This window comes from Penicillium nucicola, assembly GCF_028828085.1.
Source record: "Penicillium nucicola strain IBT 29836 chromosome Unknown utg000002l, whole genome shotgun sequence".
Lineage (NCBI taxonomy): Eukaryota > Fungi > Ascomycota > Eurotiomycetes > Eurotiales > Aspergillaceae > Penicillium > Penicillium nucicola.
In genome coordinates, this window is record NW_026643126.1 from 309,357 (window position 1) to 326,941 (window position 17,585).

General features: G+C 49.3%; 8 protein-coding genes across 8 annotated transcripts; 5 read left to right on the forward strand and 3 right to left on the reverse strand.

Moving 5' to 3' along the window:
- Positions 1 to 119: 119 nt before the first annotated feature.
- Positions 120 to 3,589, forward strand: N7511_001869 (uncharacterized protein; the record flags this gene model as incomplete). The annotated part of the gene is made up of 2 exons (XM_057124294.1): positions 120 to 2,423; positions 2,477 to 3,589. The coding sequence occupies 2 exons, from the start codon at positions 120 to 122 to the stop codon at positions 3,587 to 3,589; spliced, it is 3,417 nt and encodes a 1,138-aa protein (XP_056986453.1).
- Positions 3,590 to 4,197: 608 nt separating this feature from the next.
- N7511_001870 (putative NADPH oxidase (NoxA)) lies at positions 4,198 to 6,019 on the reverse strand (the record flags this gene model as incomplete). The annotated part of the gene is made up of 4 exons (XM_057124295.1): positions 4,198 to 5,087; positions 5,138 to 5,547; positions 5,602 to 5,856; positions 5,907 to 6,019. The coding sequence occupies 4 exons, from the start codon at positions 6,017 to 6,019 to the stop codon at positions 4,198 to 4,200; spliced, it is 1,668 nt and encodes a 555-aa protein (XP_056986454.1).
- A 2,239-nt stretch (positions 6,020 to 8,258) lies between these two features.
- On the forward strand, positions 8,259 to 8,801 carry N7511_001871 (uncharacterized protein; the record flags this gene model as incomplete). Its single annotated transcript, XM_057124296.1, has 3 exons — positions 8,259 to 8,316; positions 8,372 to 8,688; positions 8,745 to 8,801. The coding sequence occupies 3 exons, from the start codon at positions 8,259 to 8,261 to the stop codon at positions 8,799 to 8,801; spliced, it is 432 nt and encodes a 143-aa protein (XP_056986455.1).
- A 512-nt stretch (positions 8,802 to 9,313) lies between these two features.
- On the forward strand, positions 9,314 to 10,291 carry N7511_001872 (mismatch-specific DNA-glycosylase; the record flags this gene model as incomplete). The annotated part of the gene is made up of 1 exon (XM_057124297.1): positions 9,314 to 10,291. The coding sequence occupies one exon, from the start codon at positions 9,314 to 9,316 to the stop codon at positions 10,289 to 10,291; it is 978 nt and encodes a 325-aa protein (XP_056986456.1).
- A 461-nt stretch (positions 10,292 to 10,752) lies between these two features.
- N7511_001873 (SBDS family protein) lies at positions 10,753 to 11,214 on the reverse strand (the record flags this gene model as incomplete). The annotated part of the gene is made up of 3 exons (XM_057124298.1): positions 10,753 to 10,809; positions 10,869 to 10,992; positions 11,051 to 11,214. The coding sequence occupies 3 exons, from the start codon at positions 11,212 to 11,214 to the stop codon at positions 10,753 to 10,755; spliced, it is 345 nt and encodes a 114-aa protein (XP_056986457.1).
- A 509-nt stretch (positions 11,215 to 11,723) lies between these two features.
- Positions 11,724 to 14,415, reverse strand: N7511_001874 (putative Rho guanyl nucleotide exchange factor; the record flags this gene model as incomplete). The annotated part of the gene is made up of 6 exons (XM_057124299.1): positions 11,724 to 12,688; positions 12,738 to 12,963; positions 13,018 to 13,236; positions 13,285 to 13,485; positions 13,538 to 13,855; positions 13,915 to 14,415. 6 exons carry the CDS (start codon positions 14,413 to 14,415, stop codon positions 11,724 to 11,726), a joined length of 2,430 nt encoding a protein of 809 aa, XP_056986458.1.
- Positions 14,416 to 14,795: 380 nt separating this feature from the next.
- Positions 14,796 to 15,700, forward strand: N7511_001875 (putative 26S proteasome non-ATPase regulatory subunit Nas2; the record flags this gene model as incomplete). Its single annotated transcript, XM_057124300.1, has 4 exons — positions 14,796 to 14,957; positions 15,015 to 15,087; positions 15,144 to 15,511; positions 15,569 to 15,700. The coding sequence occupies 4 exons, from the start codon at positions 14,796 to 14,798 to the stop codon at positions 15,698 to 15,700; spliced, it is 735 nt and encodes a 244-aa protein (XP_056986459.1).
- Positions 15,701 to 16,223: 523 nt separating this feature from the next.
- On the forward strand, positions 16,224 to 17,276 carry N7511_001876 (Ran family GTP-binding nuclear protein; the record flags this gene model as incomplete). The annotated part of the gene is made up of 5 exons (XM_057124301.1): positions 16,224 to 16,283; positions 16,503 to 16,595; positions 16,668 to 16,821; positions 16,874 to 17,079; positions 17,145 to 17,276. The coding sequence occupies 5 exons, from the start codon at positions 16,224 to 16,226 to the stop codon at positions 17,274 to 17,276; spliced, it is 645 nt and encodes a 214-aa protein (XP_056986460.1).
- Positions 17,277 to 17,585: the final 309 nt, after the last annotated feature.

Below are 17,585 nucleotides of genomic sequence, written 5' to 3' on the forward strand. Positions count from 1 at the left end.
CCTTACGTTTCTCCGGGTTATCAGCCCCGGCCGCCGCGCGATAAGAAGATCGAGTTGACCACAATGAGCTCGCAGGTCAGTCAACCCTCGTTCTAACCTTGTTTCTGTACTGATTGCTTATGAAGGACAATGTCCCGCGCTTCTCGAGCTTCCAACCTCCACCCCCACCTCCTCCGGATGCCCCCACCGGCAGGGAACACCGCCGGCGCCATCGCCGGCGCGCAAGTCACATTGGGTCTCCGCAGCCTCAGCACAGCCGCCGAGATGATCGCCCCTCCAAGCCGGTAAAAGATACCGACGTTGATAAACTCGATGAAAACGTCGATTGGGTTGTCGATACACGAGGTGATCGACAAAATCTCGTGTACGGCACGACACATCGTTATGCTGTCCCGAACTATCGTCGTGTTGGTGGCGGGCTCGTGATGGGTGCTCCTGGCAAGCGCATCGAACTTGCAACCCGGGACAGTGATACCTTGGTCCTCCGCTCTGACTCTGGGGTGTCCGCCCCTAAGCTCCTCTCCTCCGCCAAGCTACCTCCATTGTCTGATTCTCTCGTGTTTCGCACACGCCCCGACACAGCTTCAGGAATCACAGACCAAAGCGACTTTGTCTCACTCGAAAATCCACCTCGGAGACCATCTGCAGGTGACATTGAGGCCACTGATGAGAGTAGGTCGTATCGCTCCATTCTTGGCCCCAGCAAGTCCGAGGAGGATGTCATCACGGATGACTACAATGGCGATCATTTCACGCGAGCTGCTTTGGAGGAGGAGATCCTGAATCGCAACACTGAGTTGAGTCGCCACACCGAGCGTGAGCCGGAAAATGTAACTGCCTGGCTCCATCTCGCTGAGCATCAAGAGCGCATCATTGTTCCGACGAGATACCACGATCAGCCTTTCAATTATGGCGAAACAAAGCTTGTCGCAGAGGCTAAGCTCTCAGTTTATGAACGAGCCTTGAAAGTGAATCGTGAGAATCCCATGCGCGATCACCTTCTGCTCGCTCGCATGGAAGAGGGTGCGAAGGTTTGGGACTCTAACAAGCTTTCTAAGGAGTGGGAAGCAATCCTAAGTCATAATTCTGAGTTTATCAGCCTATGGGTTGAGTATCTGAACTTCTGTCAGACAGATTTCGATAATTTCGACTTCGATCGTTGTTTCACCTCCTACGTGTACTGCCTGAAACTCCATTCAAACGTTGGTTTTGGCCTTCATAACAATCACATTCAGACGTATATCTTTCTGCGCCTGACACTGTTTCTCCGAGAAGCAGGGTTTTTGGAACTAGCCGTTGGTTTATGGCAAGCGCTGCTCGAGTTTACGTGCTTTCGACCCTCTCATCTTTCTGACAAGGCAAAGGCATTAGAGGAGTTCCAAGTGTTCTGGGACTCTGATATTCCGCGGATCGGGGAGCCAAACGCCAAGGGCTGGCGAAATGGTCCTTCCTTGGCTACCGGGCTTGAAGACTCAACTGATGACTTTCAAGCTGCCCTGCCAAACTTGTTTTCAACCTGGGCATCTGCAGAAAGAAAAAGCATCGCAAGGAGTCGCATGCCTACACGCAGCCTCAATTCATCCAAAGAGGACGAAGCTTTCCGAGTAGTCCTTGTCGAAGATTGCAAGCAGATACTGCCGTACTTCTGGGGTTTCAAAGACAATATGGACGATATCATTGATGGATTCCTATCTTTCTGCCATTTGCCTCATCTGACCGTCCCTGAAAACATGCTAACAACACGGTTGTGGAGCGGCGACAATTTCCTACGAAATGAATTCATGGACAATCCTCGAAGCACACTTGATGATTGGATCATCCCTCAGCTAAATGCTGAAACGGCTTCAATCGCGCCCTTTGCTTTCCCTCATCACAATTTTCTTCACGCCACGGAGACGCTATTTGCGGATCCGAAATTGTGGTTTTCGGCTCTGGAGAAATGGGGTGCGACAACTACCAGTGACACCTCACTGATTGATCCCGCATTTGTACGTTCGACTCTTCATGTTCTAGTGGACGAATTTCCGGAAGATGATCAATTGGCCGAATATTCCATCGCTGTGTATTTTGCATGTGACAAAACCATGGGCAAAAAGTATGGCAAGCAACTGCTGAAACAACGATCGTCGAAATTGAGACTTTACAATGCTGTTGCGCTGATGCACTGGCGAACAAGTCATCGTGATGTGGCTCATAGCATCTGGTCAACCGCTTTGTCGATGAGCAAAACGTTCGAGGAGGCCGAACGTATCGACTCTATTCTTCTCTGGAATTCCTGGATATGGGAGATGCTACATGAGCGGGACATGTTCCGTGTAGGGTATCTGTTGCAAGCTATACAGTATCAAAAGGTTGAGATGTTCTCATACGACACCGCCGATGAAAGCGAACTCAATGCGACTAAGTTTCTACGAATTCATCAAGTAAGTGCCTCCTACTCAGCATGTCACATCCACGCTAACTTAACTGTTTCTAGTTCTTGCTGGCGGGGCAACACTATGCCCTTGCGCACAGAAAGCCTCAGACATTTGCGGCTTACGCTGATTGTCTTGCGATCCTCCGTTTCTTCGTAGGTCAATCACTAGAACAGGTCCTAGATGTCTACGAGGAGGCCGGTTCTCATTCTATGACTCTTCCCCAAAGCGAAGAAACCACCAAGGTTTTTGCCGCGGAGCTTCTTCACCAAGCTCGCACGAGAATCATTTACTACTATGTGGAGAATCGAACCGGGCAATTTAAACCTGCTGAGGTCCGCGAGAGACTTCTGAACAGCCTGCAGCTCTGGCCTCATAACACCATGTTTTTGTCACTGTTCAAATGGAATGATGCTCGCTTGCGCCTCATGGATCGTACTCGCGACATCCTCGATATTGCTCGTCTAGCGGAGAGCGGCGCCTCCTATGAGAGTAATGGGCCTACTCAGATACACCGTGTCCCAATTACAACTCACCTGTTGAGTATTTACACCGAGATCGGGCGCCCTCTCGTTTTCGGCTCAACTGCCCACTCTATTCGTGCGGCGTTCGAAAGAGCACTTGGCAATGGTTCCACTCCAATGGGCAAAACGCCCCCCAGACGGGGCCTTTACGATCTCTCCAGCTCCAGTCGAGCTCAGTCCAACATTACTGTCTGGAAGCTCTACATATTCTTCGAACTGTACACAGAGCACAATATCTCTCGTGCTCGAGAAATCTTCCTGCGCGCTTTCCGCGCGTGCCCCTGGTCTAAGGAGCTTTTTATGATCGCCTGTGAGCGCTTGCGTGTCGACACAACAAGCCAGCTCTCTCCGTCTCGGAACAATAAACAAGATGAGCCCAACCCTCCAGGATTTGATTTTGCCGAGCTCAAGGCCTTGTATTCAGATACTCAGATGCGAGGCATCAGAATTCACCACAATATCAGCGGATACTTCTACCCCAAAAATGAAGAAGGTGGTACTAGCCAGGAAGACCAATTTTCCGATGCCTCTGACGATGAAACCGACCAACCGCCTAAGAAGATACGCCGACGTATGAGTCACTGTGGAGAATTCCACCATCTTCCTACTGTTGTGGAAGAAGATTCTCTTCTGGTTGAGATGGACGCTTAAGTGATTTTCATTGCTGTTATTATGCCTACGGTGGAAGTGAAGGGAAACCAGTAAGCAGAGGGCAGATCTGAGAATTCTGCACATGTAAAATTACCAAGAAATATGTTCAAGAAATCCACCGTGGCTATGATATTCTTATGCTGCGAGGCCTTTTGTAATGTTTGCTTTTAGTGTACATGCCCCTTTCCGGTCTTGTGAAGCAGTCTGCTCTATTGACTATAAACCAAGGCAAGCTCTTTTGGCAATTTACGGTAAGGGTTTCTTTTCTAATAAACCCCAACGAGCCTCGTCTTCTGGCGCACAATTTCGAAAGTTGATCGGTGACCATATAGGAATTCTTCCAGCTAGGGGATTATCAAGTCTATTGGCACATATTCCTACACCTCTCCCATCGCAACCTTGTTCAACCACAACCAAATCGGTATATCTCTCGATCCAACCCGTATTGAATGAGCAAACATTATGATGCTCCTGTTCAAACTAACTTCAACGCAAAATGGGTCACCAGAAGCCCATCTGAAAACAGAAAGAGAAATTCGTGAGTCGTGTCAATCGTATAATGAGAAAGAAGAAAGGAGAAAACAAGGCAAAAGCACCAGAAAATACAATCAAAAGTGTTCCTTCCAGAACTTGAATTTGACGTCTCTCGTCGATGAAGACTTTGCAGCATCACTAATCTGTCTGGCAGCAGTATTGGGACCACAGAAGTACACTCCGATCTCTGTGGTGGACGCACTTTGCAACCCGGTCATATAGGATTGATTTAGCAAGCCATGCCGCATCGCCGTGAAAAGGCGCTTGAAGTCCGGACGACCGAAGTTGGTCCGACTGCGCAATTCAGTGAGAGGATCAAGATCCTGGCCAACGGAATTGAGATAGATATTTGCAGCGGTATTGGCGTCGAGACGCTGAGTGAGGTATGTGTGAATACGCAAGAACTCGGTTCCTCCCTCGTTGACCGCCGCGTTTGCAGACTGATCCTCGAGGGAAGAAAGGAGAGCTTGGAACCATTCAAAGGATGAGGTGTCTTTACAGATCCAGATGAACTCGACACGACGCAGTCGTCGAGGTGGGTTGGGGCTTGAACGGAGATGCCAGATGTTCTTGAGGATTGATGCCCAAGGGGTGACGCCGATGCCGGTGCCGATCAAGACAGCAATTTCGTTTTCAAACACATCCTCGGCAGGCGCACCATATGGTCCGTCGACACGAATCGCAGGCATTGTTTGTCCGTTTTGCAGAGCGACCTCGTACATACCATTTGGGTCGAGACCTTCGAGGTCTTTGGCTTGAGCAGGACCGCAGCCGAGAGCGTCTCCCAGGGCTCGAGTGAAATCACCCACTTGGCGAACGTGAATACTGAGGTAGGGGTCAAAGGGACAGGATGTGATGGTGAATGGGTGCCATTGAGTGCTTGAAACATCGGGCACTTGAATGAATAGCCATTGCCCGGCCTTGTACTTCATGCTGGATTTATGGAACTGGATCTCCATCGCGGCTATACTTTGGTTAGTTGTGGAAAAAGTCAATGCTGAGGAGTGGACTAACCATAGGGATGGCGGATCACCTTTGTGATCACCGTCTCACGTCGAGCACGAATCTCCCTGTAGACTCTCTCGAAGAGATAAAGAGCGCCAACCACTATCTCCCACCTCCATCCTTCATACCCAAGACAATGGTCCCAAAATTGCTCGCCGGCAAAGGGAGAAAAGGGATTCACGGTATCTCGCACAAAGCATCCAGTGGCATGCGTGTAGAGAGCCAGCATGAAGGGAACAAACAAGTGGTGCGCATACCAGAAAGTCTCATAGGCTTGCTGGCGAATGCGGTGGTGTGCGGTGGTATACATGAGCATCATGCACAGAAGCATTACATGCCCAGTGATGCCCCCTGCTTGAGCAAAGTGAATTTCAACGGCCCGCTCAGGACGGATTTGGTTTTTTTCGACGTTGTAGAAGCTATCTTATATTAGCAAAAAAAAACATGAGTGGATGCGCGATTGATCGACTTACTTAACGTAGTGAGCAGCTGTGTGAATAGCGGTGAAAACAAGAATGGAATAGGCTACTTGGCGATGGAACCATGCCGACTCATCCAAAGGAAGCCATCTGATCTGAGGTCTGAGCCATCGCAGAAGATTCCGGCACATAGGTAAGAGGATCAAAGTGCAATCAACGGAAAGAACAAGGCCTGCACCTCGTGATATCCATACTGAGTACTGTAAAACATTAAGAGCGGCTAGTCTTGGGTCTGATACTTGTAAGTACCTATGAATAGTCAGCTATCGTTGAAACAGCGTTGAGGCTAGACCACATACCATCCCACGGCAAACAGACCAATATGCAAACCCCAAAAGAACAGATGGAACAGAGCCTTGCCGACGGTCAAATCCACGCGTTTAGCCCATGAATAGGCTGATTTGGCGTCCATTTTCAAGTTCTTGGAATATATCGACCAGCGACAAAAGATTCAAGTGATGATAGCAATCAAAGGAGTGACAGGCCCGGACAGTTGACCAGCAACCCGGAAATGAAAATTGAAGTTTTGTCAAAAAGTGAAGTCAATAGATACCTTTTCAAGTCAAGACTTCGGTATCAATACTGTGGATTAAGTGGCTTCGGATTTCGTCGGCGTTGTTGGTCCTCCATGAACTTGATCCAAATGACGACCGTGAGGGCACACCTCGCAAAAAGTGCGTCTTGCTTTTGTTGCAGAGATGTCACAGACCCAGCTATCGTTAAGTCAATATATGGTGGTCTTGATACTGAAGCAGAGTCGCGCAGTACCTGTCGTAAAAGCGCCGGTTGGCTTTTCACGGAATGCCTTGTAAGTGGCCTGGTGGTCAAATACAAGGGGTCTCCGGGCACTGAGGAGAAAATTCGAGATTTTGCAGATTAATTCAGGTTGTTTCAAGCATAGTTGACGTCAACCGATTGACAAAGACAAAACCGAGAAGAGTTGGAGGTTCAGAAATCCCAGTGTTGTGGTTTTAGCTGCAGGGGTGAGGGGGGGGGGGGCCGATCTATAATTACATCGCTTCCAGCGCGCAAAACCAAAGGTGGGTTCTTACCCAATGGACTATTTAGGAATTCTGTGTCTGTGCATCTATAAATTCTCCTCGAGGACAATGCCCAGTGTGATAGGTATTCAAGGTCTCAATCTGGAGGAATCTCCCGAGTTTCTCGGGCTTTTGAGAAGGACCTTCGTCAATTTTTGCCTATTCTCCTATCTCAACTAGTCTTGGCTTTTACATCCAAGGCTTTAAGATTCCTTTGTGGGCTTTGTCAATATATCACTTTGCTATTTTTACTGACCGTTCGCAGCAGGCACACCAATCACGATACGCATATTGTGTGTCGAGAGACTATCGCTCCATGTTCCCCGCGCCACTTGCCCAAGCGAGCTTAGTAGAGAGTCGAAATATAACGAGGGCAGGTCTGATCCAATCTGATCTTCCTCGCATTTTAACGCCACGTGAACTTGGACGGGTCGAAGCCCAACTTGAATAGAAATTGGTCCGAGGCGGCAGAGAGGCTGGAGATTGCCAGATCAAGCAAGAACACAACGGTTACAGAGAGACTGGCCTATCACACTTCTCCTGCAAGCGCTGCTTTTCGTCACACGGGAGCTCCGAGGGTACAGGGAGTCGGTGAACACGCCCGTCATTCGTATCAGCATCGTTAGTGAGCAGTAGTGCAGGCTTGAGTTTGGCCCAAATATAGAATGTGAATCGGCTCTCTTGATTTCACCGTTTTCCGCTCTCCAAAAATTACTGTATGAGCATCACAACTTCACTTGTCGCTGTGGGTGGTAACGTTAATCGCGGATTGCAATCAGGGCTGGGTTGGTCATCTGATCCGGTGAATTCCAAACTTCGTATGTCTCGACCACAAAGCTCTCCTGGTTCCTAGAACTGAAGACACAATCCGAATATCCTTAAAACATTGGAATCCAATGCCCTGAAGCCGCGTGCTACGAGCTGCAGCTTATCACGCCAAGGTCAGCGGTGTGGACTCTGATTCGCCCATGGCTGCTTCACGATCCGCCCGGTCACATCCCCGCCACCAATCACACAGGCATGTCTACTCTTGAAGAATTGCTGAGAGAGGGGGATGTCAGGGAACAGACCACTCTCGCCTGGATGATTGGCGGAGGGCACAATATTGCATCTGTGCGGATCACTGGCCCTATTACGGAGTACTCTCTCTCTCGCCTTACAGCAACCCAGGACGTGCAGCGATCACTTTTTGGCGCTTGTCCATCACATCCTGGTAATATGTACCGGATACTCTAGGTTATGAGAGGGGTTGCATGGTCTTCTAAGTATAGATTCTTATACTTTGACTCGCCTGCAACCATGCCACTCGGGACATGATTTTTCTTCTTCAGATCAACGCAGTCATGGCATGATAACACATTGCGACCAACACATTACGATCCATGCCCTCTACGACACTAAACTGAACAACATCTTCTCCATGGCTACCTTGGTTCTGAAGTGAACTAAATTTGGTCACATAATTTATCGCAATCTTCGAGCTCGCGACGCTTGACCCTCAGATTAGCTTTACACCTTATACCAAGTGACTACCGCACGATTGCCTCCGAGATCTTCGCTGGACGAAGCTCCGAATACCAATCCTTACGGCTTATTTCATACTCCGACAAGATGGGCAGACTCATTAAAAACCACTGGGGGCGGTTAATAATTCTGACTGCGGCAGCTTGTACGCCCCTACTAAACCAAATCCACCCCGGAGCAAAGCTAACAATTTTATTCAGATCAAGTTGCCAGTGCGATCGAAGGCTTCATCTGGCCCAAGGTGTTCTGGGACTTTGTCTCTAAGAACCTTGATGCCGCAGTCGCTCCAGTCCCCGTCCTCCAAATTCTCAATCTCATAATGGGCCTCGTTGGCATTGCCTGGGAATGGCCACTCAAACCTCTCGCAGGATCAATACCCCACCGCAGCATTGAAATTCGTCTCATCATATACCCCCTCAGCGCTCTGCTGGCTGCTTTACTCTACCAAGGCACTGATCCAGCTTTGTATTATCTCATTGGAATTGGTGTTTATTTCTGGGCCTATAGTGAGGGCGAGGTATGCTTTTCATTGTGCCGACTCAGGCGGTTCCATGCTAATTAGAGATTGCATAGGTTGTGTGTCCGGAACCTTGGACATTACCGAAGCGCCCTGGGTTACTTAAAGCATAGCGACAGGATTTACTTAGATGCATTGAATGTATCAGACGCAGCACACGTATATAATTAATGCATAACGTTAACGAACATGATCAATTGGCCAAATGTCGAGATTGTAGACAAAAACTGAAGTATATATCAACGAAGTCAGCTAGTAGATTCCCGATAACACCCTGCCACTAAATTGGAATTACGAAACCTTGGAAAATGTCATAAGCTAGAATGCCTCAAAAAAAAAAAAACAATCCATGTGTCGCATTCTTGTAGAAGAAAGGCTTTACTCCATAGTTGCATACTGCGTCAGTAAGGCACCACGGCATAAACATTATGTAATACTTCTCCCCGCGCATTCAAGCGGTCATCGGAACAACAATTCCAGTTCGACGTCTTGAAAAGACACGGCAAACCAGCTGCACTTCGATGCTCAAGCAGTCTCTTTGGCTATACTCTATATCTACTCTCAAATTTGAGAACTAACCGTTGTGACTGACACTAGTTTCAACCTGAACGCGCAAGACATCACAATGCCTCCACCAAACCAGACCGACTTTGAGCCTAAGCTGGAGGACGTACCAGTCAATAGGATCAGTAGCTTCAATGACAGACTACAGCAATATCTGCACGGGATTAATGCAATGCAAGAATCCACAGAGACACAGAGCACGAGTACATCGAACCAGCGCACCGAGACCACTACAGACGAACAAACGACATCAACAATTGACATCCCAGCAAGGACAACATCCAGACCTAGGCTCAGACAGACAGTCAAAAAGACAAGCACAGCCAAAATATCCCGCACTAGATCATCTTCAAACCCAACCGAATCCCCTCCCAAACGCCGGCGAAACATCCCCCAACCAGCAATCCCAATCACGGGTCCCACAGCAACCGAATCTGCACTCCGTGACACAATCCCCTCCAACCTGATCCTCCTCCTAGTAGGGGTAAACCCAGGCATAATGACAGGAATAACGGGATACGCCTACGCCCACCCCTCCAACCTATTTTGGAAACTGCTCTATTCCTCGGGAATCACACGCATTCGCCACATCCCAGCAGACACCTATAAACTACCGGAACTATACAGCGTGGGCAACACGAATATCGTGGAAAGACCCACACGGGACGCGAGCATGCTCACGCGTGCGGAGATGGACGCGGGCGTGCCGGTTCTTGAAGCTAAGGTTGCTGCACAAAGACCCGAGGCTGTTTGTCTTGTTGGGAAGAGTATTTGGGAGGCTGTTTGGAGGGTTAGGCACGGAAGAGGGATTCGGAAGGAGGAGTTTCGATATGGGTGGCAGGGGGTCGGGGAGAATATGGGTCGTGTTGAGGAGGAGGGCGGATGGGCTGGTGCGCCGGTGTTTGTAGCGACTACTACCAGTGGACTCGCGGCTGGGATGAAGCCTGCCGAGAAGGAGGCTGTTTGGGCGGAGCTAGGGGAGTGGGTTGTTTTGAGGAGGGAGGAAAGAAAGAGGCTGAAAGTGGAATCGGAGCTGTGACTTGTAGTTATAGATAATCCGGAACTCTTGTTGTGGTTTGTTTGCTATTATAGAAGTCAAGGTCTTATAACGACTGGCTTGTTTAACGAATACGAAATGAATCTACGATTGGATTGGCTTTGAAGTTTCAAAATGTTTGTAATTTGTGTGACGAGTCAAGTCGCTCATCAATCATTATCTCATGATATCAGGTACAGAAGCCTGTGAGTCTTGGGATGCAAATCCGGACACTGCAAACGACCACTCCCAAGCCCATTCCAGGGCGGATGCTCATAGAAGTATGGGGGAGTGACGAAAAGACGGTTCAAAGGAACCGATGCATCGAATAGGCAAGGTAGAGGATATGGATATCTCAGTAGAAAATCAAGGTGGGGTAGGATGAGATGAGTCCGGGGTGATGCTTCAAGACACCCTGCCCGCATGGTCTATCATTGACCAAAGCAAGAAGAAAAATGCCGGATTTAGTGACCGACCATAGATCCCTTGGAGTCGTTCTTGGCACCCTCACGTTCCCGGGCCTGCATCAGAGACATGTTAATAAAAGTTCTCTTAAGTGAATGGTAGACGTGGCTCTTACCGAGGTAGCCTGGAACTCGCCGCCCTCGAGGATTTTTACCATGCAGGCGTCTTCGTTGTCTGTGCCAAACTCGTTCTGCAGCATGTTCTTGCTAGCAGTGTCAAGGACACCCTGGGCTCCGTGGCTGATGAGAGGTTAGCAATTGTCTGCATGGTAGCTGTGCCGAGCGAGGATAGACCTACGAGTGGGTGACGAAGATCTTCCAGCCGTTAAGAACATCAACAAGAGCGATGCTACGGTCGTTCTTCCACTTCTGAAGGATCTCAAGGTCGTCGACGAAGACAATGAAGTCTTCGGACTTGCCCTTGTAGAAGATCTTGGATGCGGTATCGTTGCCACGAGCCATTGTGAATGTGTGTAATGAAGTTGTGAGAAGAGAGAGAGGTGTAGAAAGGTTGTAGAGAAAGAAGAGGGGGAGATACAGGGAGAAAAGTGAGGTTTAATAGCTGAGCTCAGGTGATGATGACTGGTGACGTCACGGGGCTGATCTATAGCTCGCGTGTCACTTGGGGACTTCAATTTGTCCCCTGTTTATCCCCTTCACAGCTAGCAAACGCAGTGGATAAGTTAATTATGGGGCTTTGTTACCAATGAGTTACTATTCTACAGTTGTTGCACGGTGAACTGCCAACTATTGCAGCTGTCTACGTCATAGTACCCTCTACGCCCGTTGCCGGATCCGCTGTGACGCTAAACGTGGGGATACTCCATTGCGAAGCAAGGTGGCAAGTTGCAAGGCTCAAGGGCATGCATTCTAATAAGGTATAGTATGCAAGCCACCATTAGAGTCAGGTTAACAATACTGTATCCCTGGATCCTCAACACCACGATCCTTACTGCCTAACAATGATCGCTTCACTCATGGAAGTGGGGCTTGCGTGACTTCTTTGGCGCCAAGATACTGAACAAATTCATCGGAGTCGACCATTTCTTGGGTGAAGATGGGGCCTCGGAGCTCGCATCTTGGCTCCATCGCTTTTCACTGTGAGAGGATGGACTCGACATAGGGGACTTGGGTGACTTGAGCGATTTGGGCGACTTGGGAGGCTTGGGGGACTTTTTAGGCGACCCTCTGAACCGGAGTGTTCTCGATCGTCGCGGAGTTACAGGTGCCGGGAGTGATTTGAACTCGATATCCTTGTCATCAAAAGCTTCGCTGCTGCCTGCAACATCTTTCCCTTCCTCCTCATCGTTCGAATCGAAATCACTGGTAGCAAGCCCCGAACGTGAGGTTCTGACAGAATTCGACCGCTTGGTGAACCCAGTATGAAGACTCAGTCGTCTCATGATCGATCCACGTCGAAAGAGATCGCCTCGCCCGAGAACCATTCCGGGCAATGGGAGAAGGTCCTTGGTGTAAACGTCTGCAATCAGACGCTCCAATCGGATACGATCAATGCGTCGAGCTGTGAAAACTATCGCGGTAGGCGAAACTGGAATCAGGGGCCGTTCAATCTCACCCTCGACTGGTGCAGCTGTCTCTTCAGCGTTGCGCGGACGGTGCGTTTTTTTGATGATCACATGCCGAACATGGGACCTGCGTGCAAGTGACATGGAGTCCATGGAGGATCTTCGAGCCAGAGATGAGACTGCGTACTGGACACGATTGAGAGGTGCTAAACGAAGGGCCAAGAAAGAGTATTTATTGGCCTCTCTCGTGCCATGTTGGCCCGGTTCAACCAAAGCGGCCGAGGCCTTGAGAATCTCGGTATTCCACTGCTTTTCTTCCACAGCCGATGATGCACTGAGGACAAATTCGTAGTTATCTTTTTCTTGAAACTGTAACTTCCATGAAAAAAGACATCCATAGCAATACAGACCTGTTGAGTTAGCTGATATCTTATGATCGGTTTACTGAATCATGCTCACCTTGCCCATTCTGAACTGTATCAATCTTGACGTAGTCTAGAGAAACACAAGCCACTGCTTCCAGTCTATGCAGGTCATCAATTCCTTTGGCCAGAAGAAGATAGTGATTGAAAAGAATGCAAACCATGAAATCACCAGTGGTCGTTTCAGGTGTTTGGTATGTAACATGCAGAACACCACAGAGTATCATAGGGCCGAGGTCCTTGTATATACCATCAAGAGCGCTCTGCCAGGAGCCCGTTAGCTGAACCCTTGCACTGTGAGGACTTTGATTACCTACCGACGGTGGAATCTCCACTTTGCGCTGGAGAATTAGCGTTTTGTGAATGCGATCTTTATTTACCGGATTTCCAGTCGCGGAATTGATCTTTGTAACTAACGTGCGCAAACTCTCCAAAATCTGTCGAATCCCATCATGCGAAGACGGACAATCACCGACTGGTGTGGCTCTGAGCAGATCTTGTAGCATGAGGGGATATTTGCAGATACGTTGAATAGGCTATTTCCGTGTCAGTATATATGTCAATTGAGTACCAGGAGTGCATACCTTTATCAACAAATCATTCAAAGTCATTGATCTTTTCTCCTCCTGTCTCCGTCGGTCCGTAGACGCAACTGATTTGGATAGTGCCTCGATCCCCTGGTCATAAACTGTCCAATTGGCAATTGACCGACGTAGAAGAGCAACGTCCTGTGTAAGAAGCTCATAGTTGCTGCAAAATCTGTCATATGCAGAGAATGAGAGGGACTGTATTGGAAGGATCAGTACCACCAAAAAGATTGTATTTTGAGAGGCTCACCAAATGTTCGATTACCCGTGCAACTTCAAGTGCTTCTCTTGGCTCTGCAGTGAGCACCTTGAGGCGCTGGCTGATAGATGCTTTGAGTGTTCGAGCTCTCAATGATCGGTGCTGTAGTCCCTTCAAACTACCCAAGTCAATGGTCCCAAGGCGCTTTGAAATTCCTCGGGATGCAAGCTCTGACAGACCAGCCTGTTCGACATGAGGCTCCGACATGGGCGAGATCGTTTGAAGCTGGATCAAGAATTGCTCATGCAATCCAAGTATCTCTTGGATGTTGTGAGATATCTCATGCCGTGCGCTAAAGATTGTAAGAACCTGTTTAGGCATAGAGCACATTAGCCTTAATTCTAATATATATGTCCACATCCACTTACTCCCACAAGGGCTTTAAGACCCTGCACATAGTCAGACTCTGTAACAATTACCTCTCGCAGAACATGGCGTCGTTTGATTGCCCGTGCCTCGGAAGCTTCATCGACGTATAGACTGGAGACTGGTCGCGGGCTTTCGTCGGAATCACGCACATCGGACATCAGGCTCTGGTTCGCTACACTCGGTGTGCCTCCTCTGGACCTGGCCAGACTCTGGCTCTCGATGCTTGTTGTTGTGGTCTTCACGGTTCCAAGTTGCGACAAGTCGGACACATTCGACTGTTGGCTCTGCGAGCCATGAGATGATGTTTCCGACCAGCCTTCCACGTATCGTCGCTTGAAGGTCGGGGATCCATGTCTGCGCCCTTTGAAGCTATCCATCCATTTTTTGAACGGACGAGACTGTCTTTCGGTTGGATTCACTAGCTCAGTGTCTTGGAGCCTCTTCGCGGATCCATCGAGCAGTGCTTGCTTCTCGATCTCGACCTCGATCTCATCCTCCATGATGAATCGTGGAGCTAGATCAAGTATATTCTAAAATTTACATGCAGACAGTACAGTGCAAAAGACCTCAAGACAGACGCAAGCATGGCGGGAAAGACCACAGATGTTCTTGCCCTACATCGTTAGCGTGGAGAGAAAGAAGGAAATCGCAGATTTGAATCCCATCCATGTACGTCATGGGGATATGGTTGAGATTGCAATCTACAAACACTTCCATCATATATAATTGGCAAGTGTCTCCGGTTTCCTTTTCAGAAGGAAATAAAGGCTGGAAGTGGTGAAGTTTGTATACTTCGAGTGCCAAGCATTCGCGCTTATATAAAAGCCTCAGACCCACCTGGACGCCCAGAGATCTGCCACTTCGCTCTCTTCCTCTTGTTATGGGAATAGTCATGGACGACATCCACGCACCTACTGTCGCCTCCGGACCTTCGTCCGGGGCTGCCCCTCGCGACTTGTCTAAGCTGTCGATGACCGATCTGATGCAGGAGAAGCAACGCCTGGAGGATGAGCTCCAAGCTCTGAGCGCTGTGCTCGACTCGGTTAGACTCCCTAGCTTTCTTCTGTCGTGGCTACTAACCCACTCCCTGTTTTTCTAGCATGGTGTTCGCATGACCTCGTCCCTTACTACCTTCGATGGCTACCCACGCGATGATATCGACATCGCTCAAGGTGCACCCCACCATCCCCCCGCCTATCCATAACATATAGCTAAAGCAAAGCTTCAGTCCGAACAACCCGCGTGCGCATTATCCACCTACGAAATGACCATAAGGCAGTGATGCAACTTCTTGAGAAGGGCATCCACGCCCATTTCGCCAACTTACAGAACACCCCTGACGCACAACCAACCACAAATGGCACTAGCGCTACTCCATCCGCCCAACCGACAGAGCAACCAACAGCGCAACCAGCAACAGTCGCGAGCGCTACACCGGGGACAGCATTTGCCAAGGTCAATTCCGTGGTCCCTGGAAGTCCAGCAGATCAGGCAGGGTTGAGGGCGGGAGATGCCATCCGAAGCTTTGGAAGCGTCAATTGGTTGAATCATGAACGTCTCTCCAAGGTTTCCGAGACAGTCCAGCAGAATCAAGGGGTATGTTCAAGAATTCTGGGACTTTGGCATATGCAGGTGTCTAACTTTGAATTATAGCGCCCGGTATCAGTCAAAGTCAGCCGGACGGGCCCAATCGGATCTAGTCCTCTTGAGCTGGACCTCCAACTCACACCTCGACAAAATTGGGGGGGCCGTGGAATGCTGGGATGTCATCTAGTGCCATTATGAGAGGCTCGAGGTTCAAGGCACCCATCCGGACCAGATTGACCCGACCACCCTACGATGTGTATAGTTCATGATTAATGTGAAATGTCTCCAAGCTTTGCTGCCCAGTTTGTAAGCAAGTTTAAAATCCTTGCAAGGAATTCCAGCAAGGTAAAATATATTGGTTCAGATGTTGTATCAGATGTTGGGTAAACCCGCCTCACTGCGCATGGAAGACCAACCGAGAGAAATAGACCAGTGAGACCAGAGATGACAAATATGATATGCAACAAAGATGCTCTAGTAACAAACAGGCAACCAAAGTTAAGAATAAGTAACAAAGGCAGCAATCATGTCAATGCCAGCAAGGGGAGTTTTATAGTCCGAACTGTTGACACTACGTCAGCAGGCCTTAGGCACTAGTTCACGTGACCCGGCAAAATTTCGTTATTATTCACTGAGGCCCCTTCCTCCACCCCCCCCCCATCAACCATCTCTACACGAACTCCTCAACCTTTTGGGTTTCCTTTAAACGTCGCATTTCAAAATGGCTGCTCAGACTCCCACTTTCAAGCTCGTCTTGGTCGGTGACGGTGGTACCGGAAAGGTAAGCGCATCCTTGTTTTGTTGATGAGAGTGAGGGTTCAAAGAGGTCATCGAGGCGGTGATGATAGTCGATCCTGTCGATGAAGTTTTCGCACGACGCACTTCGATTCACCCGATTCGCATGGATTTCCTCTTTGCCCCGCGACTGTCAACGATGAATTCGAATCCCTGCCCAACCCCGCCTCACCGCGACTTCAATTACTAACGCAGTCCACCGCAGACCACTTTCGTCAAGCGTCACTTGACTGGTGAATTCGAGAAGAAGTACATTGCCACCCTTGGTGTCGAGGTTCACCCTCTCAACTTCAACACCGTATGTGCCCCGCCGAAGAGCCCCGCAGCCGTTTCGCCGTTGGATTGCGTCAACTAACCCCGACCCATATAGAACTTCGGTGCTATCCAGTTCGATGTCTGGGATACCGCTGGTCAGGAGAAGTTCGGTGGTCTCCGTGATGGATACTACATCAACGGCCAGTGCGGTATCATCATGTTCGATGTTACCTCCCGTATCACCTACAAGAACGTTCCCAACTGGCACCGTGAGTACCTCTGCAAATCGATTGCGACGATTCAATTATTGACTCAAATTAGGTGACCTCGTCCGTGTCTGCGAGAACATCCCCATCGTCCTCACCGGTAACAAGGTCGATGTGAAGGAGCGCAAGGTCAAGGCCAAGACCATCACCTTCCACCGCAAGAAGAACCTCCAGTACTACGATATCTCCGCCAAGTCCAACTACAACTTTGAGAAGCCCTTCCTCTGGCTCGCCCGCAAGCTCGTTGGCAACCCCCAGCTCGTACGTCATTTCTCCGTTCTGTCTCATTCTGCCAGTCAAAATTAACCAATTACTTTTTCTTACAGGACTTCGTCGCTGGTATTGCTCTTGCTCCCCCTGAAGTCACCGTCGATGAGGCCCAGCTCGAGGCTTACCGCCGCGAGATGGAGGAGGCCCAGAACCAGCCCCTCCCCGATGAGGACGATGCCGACCTGTAAAGCGGTGCACTCAGCAATGGGTCTACGAAGTTTCCGACACGAATGTTGGGAGTCGCCTTACCCAGTTCCCCCTCTCAAGCCTGAGTTTAAGCTTGAACTTTAGCCAGTGGGAGGCACGAAGTACACGACTCCCGGGGTTTCCTTTTTTTAGTTTGGGGTTTGCCTTGCAAAAAGCAAAGTCTGTTCTCCGAATCACGATACAATGAAAGCGGATGGGGGATAGTCGTGGTTTGAAGACACGGGCGGCACGATCATGCATCTTTGTTCTTTTTTTAATTCCGAATCTCCTCCCCCTAGTAGTTTAGACTC